Source organism: Pristiophorus japonicus, chromosome 14 (assembly GCF_044704955.1).
Source record: "Pristiophorus japonicus isolate sPriJap1 chromosome 14, sPriJap1.hap1, whole genome shotgun sequence".
Lineage (NCBI taxonomy): Eukaryota > Metazoa > Chordata > Chondrichthyes > Pristiophoridae > Pristiophorus > Pristiophorus japonicus.
Window position 1 is genome coordinate 165,594,507 of NC_091990.1, and position 16,034 is coordinate 165,610,540.

Here is a 16,034-nt window from a genome sequence, read left to right on the forward strand (position 1 = left end):
TAAAATGTATTAAATTAACCTATTTCCTGATTTATTAAATTACTGTTTCATTACCTTTCGGTTTCTTGTTTGACTTGACATTTTTTCTTGAATATTAACTGGTCTGTTAATCTATCACAATGTCTCCAATCTATTATTGGCAGAATCCGAAGACTATCTTTTTACTCACCTAGTTCTTTAATCGCTTCTTGATGATTCCGCAGTACAATATTCCTCAGTTGCTAAAAAAAATAAATTTTGGATTCAGTATGTCAATGTTAGTGACCTTATAATCATTTATCTTCTATTTTTTTAAATCTCCTCTCTTGAAGGTACAGACTCTTGCTGAGGTACTATTCTTGGGGCACTGACAGCCCTTCGATACCTTGCCTGAGTGACCATTCTTTATATATGATATTCAATCATGAAGAGCATTACAGCCAAGTCTGATCCTATCCACATACATGTAGCAGAGATCATCAGAGTGGAAACACTATCTAATTTTCTCCCTCCCTAGCCCAGGGGCCTGAGGTAAACTGTACAGCTCCTACTGTTGCATAGAAACATAGAAAATAGGTGCAAGAGTAGGCCATTCGGCCCTTTGAGCCTGCACCACCATTCAATAAGATCATGGCTGCTCATTCAGCTCAGTATCCCTTTCCTGCTTTCTCTCCATAACCCTAGATCCCTTTAGCCATCAGGGCCATATCTAACTCCCTCTTGAATATATCCAATGAACTGGCATCAACAACTCTCTGCGGTAGGGAATTCCACAGGTTAACAACTCTCTGAGTGAAGAAGTTTCTCCTCATCTTAGTCCTAAATGGCCTACCCCTTATCCTTAGTCTATGTCCCCTGGTTCTGGACTTCCCCAACATCGGGAATATTCTTGCTGCATGTAACCTGTCCAGTCCCGTCAGAATGTTATATGTTTCTATGAGATCCCTCCTCATCCTTCTAAACTCCAGTGAATACAGGCCCAGTCGATCCAGTCTCTCCTCAAATGTCAGTCCTGTCATCCCAGGAATCAGTCTGGTGAACCTTCGCTGTACTCCCTCAACAGCAAGAACGTCCTTCCTCAGATTAGGAGACCAAAACTGAACACAATATTCCAGGTGAGGCCTCACTAAGGCCCTGTACAACTGCAGTAAGACCTCCCTGCTCCGATACTCAAATCCCTTAGCTATGAAGGCCAACATACCATTTGCCTTCTTCACCGCCTGTTGTACCTGCATGCCAACTTTCAATGACTGATGTACCATGACACCCAGGTCTCGTTGCACCTCCCCTTTTCCTAATCTGAGACCATTCAGATAATATTCTGCCTTCGTGTTTTTGCCACCAAAGTGGATAACCTCACATTTATCCACATTATACTGCATCTGGCACGCATTTGCCCACTCACCTAACCTGTCCAAGTCACCCTGCAGCCTTTTGGCGTCCCCCTCACAGCTCACACCGCCACCGTTTAGTGTCATCTGCAAACTTGGAGATATTACACTCAATTCCCTCATCCAAGTCATTAATGTATATTGTAAAGAGCTGGGGTCCCAGCACTGAGTCCTGCGGCACCCCACTAGTCACTGCCTGCCATTCTGAAAAGGTCCCGTTGATCCCGACTCTCTGCTTCCTGTCTGCCAACCAGTTCTCTATCCACGTCAGTACATTACCCCCAATACCATGTGCTTTAATTTTGCAAACCAATCTCTTGTGTGGGACCATGTCAAAAGCCTTTTGAAAGTCCAAATATACCACATCCACGGGTTCTCCCTTGTCCACTCTACCAGTTACATCCTCAAAAAATTCTAGAAGATTTGTCAAGCAGGATTTCCCTTCCATAAATCCATGTTGACTTGGACCGATCCTGTCACTGCTTTCCAAATGCGCTGTTATTTCATCTTTAATAATTGATTCCAACATTTTCCCCACCACCGATGTCAGGCTAACCGGTCTATAATTCACCGTTTTCTCTTTTCCTCCTTTCTTAAAAAGTGGTGTTACATTAGCTACCCTCCAGTCCATAGGAACTGATCCAGAGTCGATAGACTGTTGGAAAATGATGACCAATGCATCCACTATTTCTAGGGCTACTTCCTTAAGTACTCTGGGATGCAGACTATCAGGCCACGGGGATTTATTGGCCTTCAATCCCTAACCGTGATCAGTTAACGCAACAAATCAGGTTCCCTTTTGGTCTACATGGCTTGGTACTATACCATAGAATCATAGTGCACAGAAGGAGGCCATAGGGCTCATCGTGCCTGTGCAGGCTCTTTGAAAGAGCTGTCCAATTTAGTCCCAGCCTTTTCCCATTGCCCTGCAAATATTAGTCCTCTTCAAGTACATGTCAATTGCCTTTTGAAAATTCCCATGGAATCCCCTTCCAGGTCAGGTAGTGTATTCCAGTACCTCACAACCCTGTGTATGAAAAAAATCACCTCATTTCCCCTCTAGTTCTTTTGCCAATTATTTTGGGGTCGAAATTCGGTATTGCCCCGGAAGTCACGTCCCGGCCTTGAAATTGGGGGTACCGCTCCCAAGAGGAAGTGGAGCGCAATGTCGTGCGTTCCACTTCATCTCGGGGGCGGGACCAGGACAGTAAGTGCGCAAATTTTCCAACACTAAGCGGCCTCAACACGTAGCGCTGGCGCGAACACCGGGCCCACCCCTTTCATTAAAGGGGAGAACATGCTGCGCACTCTGCTGTGGGGTGATGGGTCTCCACTACGCCACCGGGGATGTGGGGAGCCGTGGCTGCAGCCTGGCACTGAAACGGAGTGCCAAGCTGCACCATCGCGGCACAGACCTCGCAAAATAGACCATGAAAGGCCAGACCGGTAAGTCAGCCAGGAAAGAAAAAATGGCGGTGTGCACCTCCCCTTTACTTTTTGCCCCGGTTCGCGACTCACTGTGGTGCGAAAACAGGGCGCTGCACACCGTGATGGCGTCATCATCGCTGCCGCAGCGACCAGTTTTGCACCTCCGCTAATTCCCGTGCAATTTCACAGAAGCCGGTAGCATCCGCCCCGTGCCTCGGACAAAAAATCATTTGCACTCCCCTCAAATCTATAATCTCTTGGTTACTGACCCACTTGTCAGAGGAAAATGTTTCTTCCTACTTGCTCCATCAAACCTCATTATTTTGTTAAGTCTCCCCTTAACCTCCTCTGCTCTAAGGAGAACCATCACAGTTTCTCAAATCTCTCCACATAAATGAAGTCTCTCATCCTTGGTATTATCCTGGTAAACCTCTTCTGTACCCTCTCTAAGGCCTTGACATCCTTCCTAAAAAGTGTGGTGCCAAGAATTCAACACAATACTTCAGCTGAGGCCTAACCAGTGATTTGTAAAGGTTTCACATGACTTCCTTGTTTTTGTACGCTTTCTTTACTGCCTTATCAACTTGCCCTGCCACATTCAAAGATTTATGATTGTGCACCCCCAGGTCACTCTGCTATTGCACCTCCCTAAACATAGTACCATGAAGATTGTACTGCCTCTTTATGCTGTTCCTCCCAAAGTGCATCAATTCACACTTATCCACATTAAATTGCATCTGCCATGTGTCTGCCCATTTCACCAGTTTATGTCCTCCTGAGGTCTGCTACTATCCTGCTCATTATTTACTACATTGCCAAGTTTTGTATCATGTGCAAATTTTTAAAATTGTACTCGCTATCCTCAAGTACAGGTCATTTATATATAACAAGAAAAGCAATGGTCCTAATATCCCTGCGGGACTCCTCTGCATACTTCTTGGTGTCTGCACTAAATATTTTGGGGACCTCATAAGAATTTTCAAAGAGCATCTGCTCCATAAATCAGAGGAAGGCAGAGTACTCTGTACTTTCACTATTTTCTTCCTTTAATTCTCTAAGTGATATAGTCCATTCTTATCTCTTTATTCACAATATAGAAAATGGTACTGTATAACTTAGTACTGTAATGACATCCCACATCTTAATATGATATCCCATAATAATATGGGATTAAGATAAATTGCTAAATTCCAGGCCTCCGCTGATGCGCTCTTTCAGGCACAATGCACCAGGTCCAAACAAAATAGTGACACTATCCCACAATTTCGGAAGGGGTCTGTGTCTGTAGGTGATCAGGAATACCTCTCCACCACTCTTCCAGCAACAGAGAAGTGGGCCACAGAATTCCAGGATCTTGCAGTTTATTACTTAAATGCATTGACTAATCAGTCCCATGAGCACGCCATGACATCATCATAGGCAGTCCTTCGAAAGCAAGGAAGACTTGCTTCCACTCTAAAAGTGAGGTGACTGTACAGTCCAATACGGGAATTACAGTCCCTGTCGTTGTGAGACAGATTTGCCGCACACTCCTTCCGCTGCCTGCGCTTCATTTCTGCATGCTCTCGGCGACGAGACTCGAGGTGCTCAGTGCCCTCCCAGATGCTCTTCCTCCACCTTGGCCGATCTTGGGCCAGGGATTCCCAGGTGGCGATGGAGATGTTACACTTTATCAAGGAGGCTTTGAGGGTGTCCTTGAAATGTTTCCTCTGCCCACCTGGCCATGACAATTGTGTTTCTGTTGCCCATCCTCTAGCAACCAATTTCTAGAGCAACGCTGTCCAAAGACCTGGAAGTTCTTTCTTACAACAACAACTTGCATTTATATAGCACTTTTAACATAGGAAAATGTCTCAAGGCACTTCACAGAAATGTAATCAGACAAAAATTGACACTGAGGCAAAGGAAATATTGGGGTGAGGACTAAAAGCTTGGTCAAAGAGGTCGGTGTTAGGAGGGTCTTAAAGGAGGAGAGAATTAGGGAAGGAATTTCAGAGCTCAAGGTCTAGATGACTCAAAGCTAAGTGGTAGGGTGTGGGGGAAGCACAAGAGGCCACAGTTGGAAGGATGCAGAGTTCTCAAAGGAATAGGGCTGGATGAGGTTAAAGAGATAGGGGCCTAGAAATTCTACAGCTAAAAACCTGTTGGTGCCATCGTGGGCCGGTGTTAACGGACACAGAAATTGATGGTACTGGCAGGACCGGTAAATTGCCGCTGATGGTTAATTAACATTCACCCAGCGGTAAACTTGTGCAGGGTCGTTTTGGTGGCATTTTAGTCCCAGCAGGAGGCACAATGTAGCGTGGCCATAGCGTCATTGCAGCAAGAACCACCTTCTCTTAAAGCAAGGCCGTAATTTCAGAAAGCAGTGCAGTCCCTTAAAGGGGAACTAATTTCTGAAATTAAAATAATGGACCTGAAATTGTGGTTGGAGGCTTCTTATGTGCCAGGGTTAAGGATATCTTCTTGTGGCTGGAGAAAAACTTGAAGTGGGAGGGGGAGGATCCAGTTGTCGTGGTCCAAATAGGAACCAACGACATAGGCAGAACTAAGAATGAGGTTCTGCTAAAGGAGTTTGAGGAGCTAGGGTCTAAATTAATAAGCAGAACCTCAATGGTAATAATCTCTGGATTACTACCTGAGCCACATGCAAATTGGCTCAGGGTCAAGCAGGTTGGAGAGTTAAATGCATGGCTCAAAGAGTGGTATGGGAAGAAGGGGTTTCAATTCATGGTGCACTGGCACCAGTACCGGGAAAAGAGGGAGCTGTTCCGTCAGGACGGGCTCCACTTAAACCAGGCTGGGAACAGTGTCCTGGCGCATCGAATAACCGGGGCTGCAGATGGGAGGGGGCGGGGGGCGGGGGAGAGGGATCAGCTGAGGGGAAATTTCGAAATCTAAAGAGATAGGTCAAGACAATAGAGCAGTTTAGCGATCTGTGTGAAAATTAGCAGAGTGTGACAGGAAGGGACAGGTAGTTTAACGGTAGCAGTGCATCAGAGAATAAGGTCAAAGCAAGGAATAGTTGTAAAAAAAATTAAAATAACGCCTCTTTATCTGAATGCACGAAGCATTCATAACAAGACAGACGAACTCGTGGCCCAAATCGAGATAAATGGGTTTGATTGCAGAGACATGGTTGAAAGGCGACCAAGGTTGGGAACTAAATGTTCCAGGGTACTTGACGTTTAGAAAATACAATCTGAATGGAACAGGAGGGGGGTAGTCCTGATACTGAAGGATGAGATAAGGACAGTAGAGAGAAAGGATCTTGGCTCGGAAGATCAGGAAGTAGAAGCAGTATGGGTGGAGGTAAAGAATAACAAGCGGTAGAAAACACTGGTGGAAATAGTATATAGGCCCCCTAACAGTAGCTATATCGTTGGACAGAATATTAAGCAAGAAGTTGTAGGAGCATTTAACAAAGGTAATGCAATAATCATGGGGGACTTTAATCTTCATATAGACTGGACAAATCAAATTGGCAAAGGTAGTCTGGAGGACGAGGTCATGGAATGCATTCAGGACAGCTTCCCAGAACAATATATCATGGAACCAACCAGAGAACAGGCTAGATCTTGCAATGTGTACTGAGACCGGGTTAATTAGCAATCTCATTGTAAAGGATCCTCTGGGTCAGAGTGATCATAATATAATGGAATTTCACATGAAGTTTGAGAGTGACTTGCCTACATCCAAAACTAGTTTTAAACTTAAATAAAGCCAATTACATAGGCATGAGGGGCAAGTTGGCTAAGGTAGATTCGAAAAATAGATTAAAAGGTATGTATGGTGGCTAGCATTTAAAAATATATTTCATAATTCTCAACAATAACCTCACATTCCCTTTGCAACTATCAACAAAAATATATTCCATTGAGAAACAAAAACTCCACATGAAAAGTGATCCATCCATGGCTAAGTAAAGAAGTTAAGGATAGCATTAGATTGAAAGAAGTTGTTTATAAAGTTGCGAAGAATAGTAGTAAGCCTGAGGATTGGGAGAGTTTCAAAAACCAGGAAAGGATGACCAAACAATTGTTAAAAAGGGAAAAAATAAGATTTTGAGAGAAAACTAGCAAAAAATATAAGAACAGATTGTAAGAGCTTCTAGAAGTATGTAAAAAGGAAGAGAGTAGTTAAAGTAAATGTTGGTCCCTTCGAGGCTGAGGCAGGAGAAATTATTATGGGGATTAAGGAAATGGCAGAAACGTTAAACAAATATTTTGTATCGGTCTTCACAGTAGAAGACACAAAAAGCATACCTAAAATGGTGGGAAACGAAGGATCTAATGAGGGTGAGGAAGATAACGTAATTAATGCAAGTAGAGAAAAAGTACTAGAGAAACTAATGGGACTAAAAGCCGACAAATCCCCTGGACCTGACGGCTTAAATCCTAGGGTTCTAAAAGAGGTGGCTGCAGAGATAGTGGTGCAATGGTTTTGATCTTTCAAAATTCCCTAGGTTCTGGAACTGTCCCAGAGGATTCGAAGGTAGCAAATGTAGCACCGCTATTCAAGAAAGGAGGGAGCGAGAAAACAGGAAACTACAGGCCAGTTAGACTGACATCAGTCGTCGAGAAAATACTGAAATCTATTGTTAAGGAAGTGGTATCAAGGCACTTAGAAAATTATAACATGATTAGGCAGAGTCAACATGGTTTTATGAAAGGGAAATCATGTTTGACAAAGTTATTAGGGTTTTTTGAGAATGTAATTAACAGGGTAGATAAAGGGGAACCAGTGGATGTAGTATATTTGGATTTCCAAAAAAGGCATTCGATAAGGTGCCACATATAAGGTTACTACACAAGGTAGGGGATCATGGGATTGGTGGTATAATGTATTAGCATGGATAGAGAATTGGTTAATGCACAGAAAGCAGAGAGTAGGAATAAATGGGTCATTTTCAGGTTGGAGGCTGCAAGGATGTGTTATATTAATGACCTAGATGAAGGGACCAAGTGTAATGTATCAAAGTTTGCTGACGATACAAAGCTAGGTGGGACAGTAAGCTGTGAGGAGAACACAGAGTCTTGAAAGGGATATAGATATTGTGAATGGGCAGTAAGGTGGCAGATGGAATATAATGTTGGGAAACATGAGGTTATTGCTGTTGTTATTCACTTTAGTAGGAAGAATAGAAAATCAGACTATTTTTTTAAATGGTAAGAAACTTTTAAATGTTGGTGTTCAGAGAGATTTGAGTGTCCTCGTGCAAGAAACACAGAAAGCTAGCATGTAGTTGAAGCAAGCAATAAGGAAGGCAAATGGTATGTTGCCCTTTATTGCAAGGGGGTTGGAGTATAAGAGTAAGGAAGTCCTACTACAATTGTACAGGGCCTTGGTAAGACCACACCTGGAGTACTGTGCACAGTTTTGGTCTTATCTAAGGAAGGATATATTTGCATTGGAGGCAGTGCAACAGAGGTTCACTAGATTGATTCCTGGGATGAGAGGGCTGTCTTATAATGAGAGATTGTGTAGAATGGGCCGCTACTCTCTGGAGTTTAGAAGAATGAGATCTCATTGAAGCATACAAGATTCTGAAGGGGATTGACAGGGTAGATGCTGAGAGGTTGTTTCCCCAGGCTGGAGTGTCTATAACTGGGGGGGGGGCATAGTCTCAAGATAAGGGGTAGGCCATTTAAGACAAAGATGAGGAGGAATTTCTTCACTCAGAGGGTTGTGAATCTTTTGAAATCTCTGCCCTAGAGGGCTGTGGATGCTGAGTCTCTGAATATATTCAAGGCTGAGATAGATAGATTTTTGGACTCTAGGGGAATCAAGGGATATGGAGATTGGGTGGGAAAGTGGAGTTGAGGATGATGATCAGCCATGATCTTATTGAATGGCAGAGCAAGCTTGAGGAGCCGTATGGCCTACTCCTGGTCCTATTTCTTACGTTCTTAAAAGCCTCCAATCCACAAGAAAAGTATGCACCTGCCTGTTGCCTCCGTACCTTCGGACTCGTGGTCCTGGGCCTGTAGGCCCACATATCCCGGCGCGCATGCAGTTCGCAAGTGTCCCTGGGATCATGTGGGTTGGCCCAACCAATCAAAAAGGGGGATTCCAATCATGCTTATGGGGATCCTATTTACATACAGAATACCCACGAGCATAGTATGAATCATATAAAAAATATATTTTCATGCAACCTAAATAAAAATAAATCATCACATTTAAAATGAATTAAAATACAATTAATTAATTAAACACTTAAAACAAAAATTTCATTTTTTGAAAAATAAATGTAAACATATTTAAAGGGACCAAATATAACACAAACTAATTTTAAAGGTTTTTGAATGTTTAAATGATTAAAAAAAATGTAATTTAATATTTATTTAAATCCTTACATTGATAAAAGCCGGCCTTATGCTTTTACCAGGCGCAAGAGTTTTGTGGGCATTCGCTGGGCAATAGCCCAACCCTGCACCAGCGAATGTCCATTTCCTCAAGCTGAAGCTTGACAGATTGCAAGTTCTAGTTTTCACGCATGTGTTATGCATGTGAAAATCCGAAACTTGCGGTACACATGGTCATTATCCGAGCCACTAAAAATCATGTAAAATAGGAAGTATTCCTTCGAAGGACCTTCTTCATGAACATTAAAAAGAATTCCCAAATGGCAGTCTTCAGCTCTTAAAGCTGAATTGCCTTCCGCATCTAAAAAAAATTGAAAAAGTGCTTCAGCACTAATACTCAGCAAGCCAGGGAAGGGGCATCCAGGGCCCCTCATGCAGCACTCTAGTTTTGTGAAGGGAATCAACACTGCAAGTGAGGCCCTCCAGAAAGAAGGATGTGGAATCTGATCACCGAGGCCATCACTGCCAGCAGTATCACCCCCACCACCCGGCTCCAGTGCCCAAAGAAGCTTCATGACCTCAGACCAGTGGTCAAGGTCAGTGAATGCTTCTTCATAAGCCATCTACTAACAACTGTACCACTAGCCTCACACCTTTCAATGCACAGCTCCCCCCCCCACTCACCTACCAACAATCTGTACCAAACACAAAGCACACCTCCCATTCCTAGCTTCACCTCACCCCATTGGAGGAGCAGGTGCTGACCACTGTAGGCAGGGGTATGGCTGAGCCCTTGGTCAGCACAAGGGCTGAAAGGATACAAGATGCTGGTATCCCCATACATTATCCTCCTTCTTGCATGCACCTCTTGTTTTCCCGCCATCCCCTCAACACACCTCAACCCTTGGGCTTTCCTCACTTCACACACCCAAGAAATGCAGCCTGCCAACCAGTGGTTGGCAAAGAGGGAGAGAACAGAATGAGAGAGAGGAAAGAAGAGGGAGAGGAAAGAATGAGAGAGGGGAAAGGAGAGGACAAAAGAGGTGAGGAAGTGGGAGAAGAAGAAGAAACACTGTCACTCAATTTCACACTGCCAGCCCAGCTCATTTGCAAGGCCATTTGCAGTGTGCCTCACTGAAAGTCAGCAGCCTTCCACCAGCAATGCTGCAGCCACTGTGAATGCATAACGGAGGTGAGTTGATTTCTTGATGTTATACTGGGTGTGTAGATGTATAAAGTTGGATTGGAAAGTTTGCTTTGTGGTGGCTGTTACTTCAGCATTGTGGCCAAGAGGACGCTGTGATGGTCAGTAACAGAGGGAAGGAAAGGTGTGGGACAAATGGTCACAGAGGAATTGGGGTTGTGGTCACTGGTACCGCGGGCAGATGATTCCATCCTGAATATCCCGGCCAGAAAGGGACTGCCTGGGTTGCATTCTTCCTTCTGCTCCCTCCTCTTTTGCTTCCTCCTCTTCAGCGTCTTCCTCTTCCCTCTGCAAGCGAATGTTGGAAATCTGAAATAAAAACAGATAATGTTTGAAATACTCAGCAGGTCAGGCAGCATCATGACCTGAGACATGAATTCTGTTTCTCTCTCCAAAGATGCTGTGTGACCTGCTGAGTATTTCCAACATTTTCTGTCAGAGGCCTTCCTTTAACATCTGAGGTTTTGCAAGTGTCCAGCAGTATACACTGCACACTTAAAAAAACTTTCAACATGTATTGCACCAAGCCACTACTTCAATAAAATGATAAAAATCCAGTCCAAAAGCTTAAATGCAAATGTACCTGAAAGATGTCTGTGTCCATTTAAGAAGTGTTGATGGCATCTCTGTCTGTCTGCTGCACGCTCGCTTTTTAGAGACAGAGATGGACAATGTTAAAGTGGTGGAAGTAGGCAGCCTTTGTGATGTAGAGGATATTGGGTTGGGGGTTCAGATCGGGGTAAAATAGGACGCCGAGATTGCAAACAGTCTGTTTCAGCCTGAGACAGTGGCCGGGAAGGAGGATGTAATCAGTAACAATCAAAAAGAATTGGGGGAGGGGGCAATGTCAATAGCTTTGGTATTCCCAATATTTCATCATTGTATAGTGTGGAAAGGCTTCGTGAAGGGAAGAAAAGTCAACGAGTAACATTCTAGAGCCTTCAAATAGAATTACCATCCATGTCCAACAGAATAAGCCCAGGTTGTCAAGACAGAGAAATTAAATCAGGGTATTGTACGAAGCCAATTCATATGCATAGCAACGTAGTCCTTTTTAAAAGAGAAGGAAACATTTAATTATATAACTATGTGTAATAAATGTTAGACTGCTTATAGGGAGAGAAAAGCAGAAGGTACCTTTAGAATTTGAAAAGTTATTTTACTTGATTGCTGGCTCTAATCAATAACATTTATGGCTGGAAATGCTTCCATGTATTATTTTTTACCTCAAGGGGAAAAACAAAATAGTAGCTGCCATTTTTGGATGGCTGGCAGCACTGCTGATTTCAGCGTTCGCTAAAATCATGTTAATGATGCAGATCGTGACATCAGACTTGATGCCTGATCTGCGAGTTTTGAGTTCGCCATTCAACTTACCGGCATGCCTTAAACAAGCTGAGCAAGTTTTGAGAAGCAAGAAGGATGCTCCAACAGAATTATTTAAAGGGATCATCAGCAACAACTTGCACTTGCATTTTTCTACAGTTTGACTGGCTCTGTGCAACTTTCTGTAACTCCAGCAGCTTTATTAACTTCTTTTTGCTATTGAGGGAATGCAGCGAAGGTTCACCAGACTGATTCCAGGGATGGCGGGACTGACATATGAGGAGAGACTGGATCAACTGGGCCTGTATTCACTGGAGTTTAGAAGGATGAGAGGGGATCTCATAGAAACTTACAAGATTCTGACGGGACTTTGGGGAAGTCCAGAACCAGGGGACACAGTCTTGGGTAGGCCATTTAGGACTGAGATGAGGAGAAACTTCTTCACTCAGAGAGTTGTTAACCTGTGGAATTTCCTGCCGCAGGGAGTTGTTGAAGCCAGTTCATTGGATATATTCAAGAGGGAGTTAGATATGGCCCTTACGGCTAAAGGGATTAAGGGGTATGGAGAAAAAGCAGGAAAGGGGTACTGAGGAAATGATCAGCCATGATCTTATTGAATGGTGGTGCAGGCTCGAAGGGCCGAATGGCCTACTCCTGCACCTATTTTCTATGTTTCAAGGTTCTACGATAACAGGGAGAGTTGTTGCAAGTGGAGAACATTTTCATCATTACTTAAAGGCTTCTGCTCAGTCCACTTGCTCACAGTCACAGGGGATCAACTGGCAGTCCCCCTCCTGCTCAAGTATCTTCGGCAGTGGAAGCGAAGGTAGCGAAGAAGGGAGAAGATGCACATAGAAGAAGGAGGATGGCTCTCAACAAAAAGCCTTACCCACCTAGGGTCTTACAAGAGCACTTCTCTTGTATCCATTTAAACGAAGAGCAGTGTATTAGGAGGCTACACTTCACCAAAGAGGTGGTCACAGAACTCTGCCACCTCCTGCAACGGAATCTGAAGCTTGAGAACAGGCCGACCACGGCTCCCCCAGTGGCAGTCAAGGTCACGATGGCCCTCAATTGCTTTGCCAGTGGATCCTTCCAGTCTGCAGCAAGGGAGCTAACATTTCACAGTTCACTGGTCATCGCTACATCCAGGAGGTCATTGAGGCTCTCTACCCCAGAAGAGGGGACTACATTGTCTTATTTCTGAGCAGAGAAAAGCAGGACGAGTGTGCATGTGGCTTTGGCAGGGTAGTGGGCTTCCCCATGGTGCAGGGCGCCATTGATTGTACCCACGTGACTTTGCAGGCGGCGTATAATAATCCTGAGATCATCCATAACCACAAAGGCTACCACTTATTTAATGTGCAGTTTGTGTGCGACCTGATGATCAATGTCCGCTATCCTGGCAATAGCCTTAATTCAGCATCAGTTCGAAGTGTTAACAGTCTTCCAGTCACCACAGCAAACTAGAGGGTGGCGGCTCTAAGACAAGGGCTATCCGCTATGCACCTGGCTGATGACTCACTTTTGCAACCCAAACACGTGTTCCGCTGCTATGTTCGCTGGGGAGGAGCCCTCCCGTACATGCTGGAGTGGCTGTCCCATTTCGTTGTAGTCTGCTGCATGCTTCATAACTTGGCTTTTCACGAGGGCACAGCCCTTGCGAGCAGGTTTTGTGGGGCCACCTCAGGACGAGGACAAGGGAGAGGAGGAGCAAAATGAAGAGGACGAGGAGGCATAGAGGAGGCAGGCAGCCAATCCCTCTGTCCGTGAATGCCTCATCAGACTCTTGATTCCAATGAATGAAACTCCAGATCCCTGTTGTTCACAACATCCCCATCATACCATCCCTCTGTCACGGAATATGGACGTGTTTATTTGTCACACCTAAAGCTCTGATTGGGTCCCCTTAATCATAAGACCTGATTGCTGATTGGTCCCCTTGGAGGATAAGGCACACCCAGCAGTTTATCTGGAATGTGTATTAAAACCACCCTGCCTACGTAATCAGTGACTTTGCAAAGTGCAATTCGAGCCGTTCTGACTGCCGACTCCAGACAGAACAGCTCACTTGGAGCAGACAGGGCTCACTCTCATGGGTTAACACCTTCTCCCAACACCCCCAAACAAGTTCCTGCCCCCACCCCCCACTGCCCAATTACCTGACCTACCACCTCCCCCCACCCCACCCCAAGTTTCTGACATTTTCCCCCTGCCCAAGTTCCTGACCTTCCCCCACTCCTCCACCCCTCGGTTTCTGACCGTCCCCCACTCCTCCCCCACCCCACCCACCGCCCCACTTGGTTTCTGACCTCTTCCCTCCCCCCGCCCAAGTTCCCTTCCCATGGATTCATGACCTTCCCCCAACAAGTTCCTGACCCCCCCCCCCCTCCCCGCAGTATTGTTTGTTAGTAATTCTTAATTGTGCAAGGTAATAAATCATACAGGTAGAAATTGCAAAAGACTATTTCACTTTAGTTATTAATTTATCCAACGACTTCAAAGTAGTCTCATATCCTCAGAATATATTCCTACTGCATTACCTGAGAGATCACTTTTTGGTCAGAAATGTGATCAATAAGATTTCTAATAGCTTCTTCTCCCACTACGTATCCTTTTCCAATATCATATCCAAAGCTTAGTTGTTTGTTAATCTGCTTGTTGAGAAGATGGATGAAGGTTGGTATCATAATCTGAAAAATAAACACACAAATTGTGCATGTTAGTTATTTTATGGGGCCAATAATGTGGTTTGTGTTGTTCGATCCATCATAAGTCATTGTGATACCATATTATTACATGTTGAGGCTTGAACCTACTCCATATTGGTCTGCAAAAGCAGGTAAATGCAAGCAAAAAGCAATTAGGGCACAGTAAGTCCTCTCATTACTGGGCCATCCTTAAGTACCCACATTTGAGGAGGCTTTCATCAATGAAAACTTAGTACCACAGTACATTTAACAAAAATGTTGATGCCTCCCAGGCAGCTAGAATTCTTCATTATCTGTTTGTACCCAACATTCCAGCCCTCAAGACACTCCCAGTCTTTTATGCACCATGCAGCTACAGATTCACTAGAATAGTTCATGAACTGACTTATTAACGTTATCATGAACATTAACGTTTGCTGCAGATGTATGCAGTGCCTTTGGAGCCACGGTTCTGGTGGCATTGCCTCTATACCTCATTTACTTCAGAAATGGATGTCTTACATTTTAAGAATTTATACCTAACTCCTAGGTCCCTCTTCCTGTTGGTTCATTTAAACTGGGCAGTAATATTATGAGTCAGCAAGTAGAACAAAATGGTTACATCTCCCCTCCCATTAGCCAGTTTAATCTTCTGAACAATAGACTTTCTCCAACTTACTTTGGGGCTTGGTGAAGTACAGAAATTTAGATTACCTACCAGAGGTATGATCTGTCTCATTTAGTACCCTGACGATGATGCAGGATGGACCAGAATCATCCCATAATGTTGATGACTACAAGGTAATGGGAGTAAGCCTCTGAATTCTCCAGGCCTGGAACGTCTTTGACAGCCCAATCATGAACAGTTTCTGCACTTCACTAAACAATAGGCGCGAGAAATTTGTGGCCTTAGCACCACTCTGTAGCTCTTTCGCCAACTGCTGGTGGATCCCGTGGCGGCTGCCGTTTTGGCCCTACCTCTGCACTGCTGGTAACCGGCAGTGCCATCTCCAACAAGATGGCAGCATTGTGACATCAAAAGCATGAACTTCAACCCTAGTGCTGAATTCAGCGCTGGGTCCTAAGCACACCAAGTTAACCTAGCGTGCAAGCAGGCTAACAGTGGTGATTTCTGCACCTCTTAAAGGGACACGCACATCGTTCTGGTAAGTTTGGATTTAAGGTTTTGGACTGGCTTTGTTTGATTTTATTGAAGTGCTGGCTTGCTGCAATAGATGTGAAAAGTTTTTTTTAAGTGTTTGAACACTTGCAAGGGCTTGGATGGTAAATGAAGGCCTTTGAGAAGACAGAACATGCTGCAAATACTCATCAGGTCACGCATCAACTGAGTTCTGGTCTTAGGTCGTGAACCTGACCAGCTGAAGAGGAGGAATCAGACAGAAGGATACATCCCAGACAGCCTCTTTGTGGCTGAGATATCCTGGATAGAATCATCCGCCTGTGGTCCCAGTTCTCGGTTCAACATTTGTCCTACACCTTGCCTTCCATTGTAACTGACCAGCACAACGTCCTCTTGGCCATGATGCTGAAATAAAAGCCACCACAAAGCAAACTTTCCAATCTACGTCTATCCATCCAATGTGACATCAAGAAATCAACTCATCACCCGTATGTATTCTCTTAGTGACTGTCTTGAGTGGGCATTTGCCTATCCTACTGATGTCATCCCAGGGGCTGCAGCACGGCT

At 44.4% G+C, this 16,034-nt stretch overlaps 1 protein-coding gene across 4 annotated transcripts in view; it reads right to left on the minus strand.

The window, feature by feature from the left end:
- LOC139280197 (sperm-specific sodium:proton exchanger-like) overlaps positions 1-16,034 on the minus strand; it is a 654,445-nt gene that overhangs the window by 336,053 nt on the left and 302,358 nt on the right. For all 4 annotated transcript variants that reach the window (XM_070899784.1, XM_070899786.1, XM_070899785.1 and 1 more), the window contains 2 exons: positions 14,180-14,329; positions 170-221 (listed from right to left, as the gene is read on the minus strand). In XM_070899784.1, the coding sequence (XP_070755885.1) occupies positions 170-221; positions 14,180-14,329 (202 nt within the window). The remainder of the gene's footprint in view (positions 1-169; positions 222-14,179; positions 14,330-16,034) is intronic.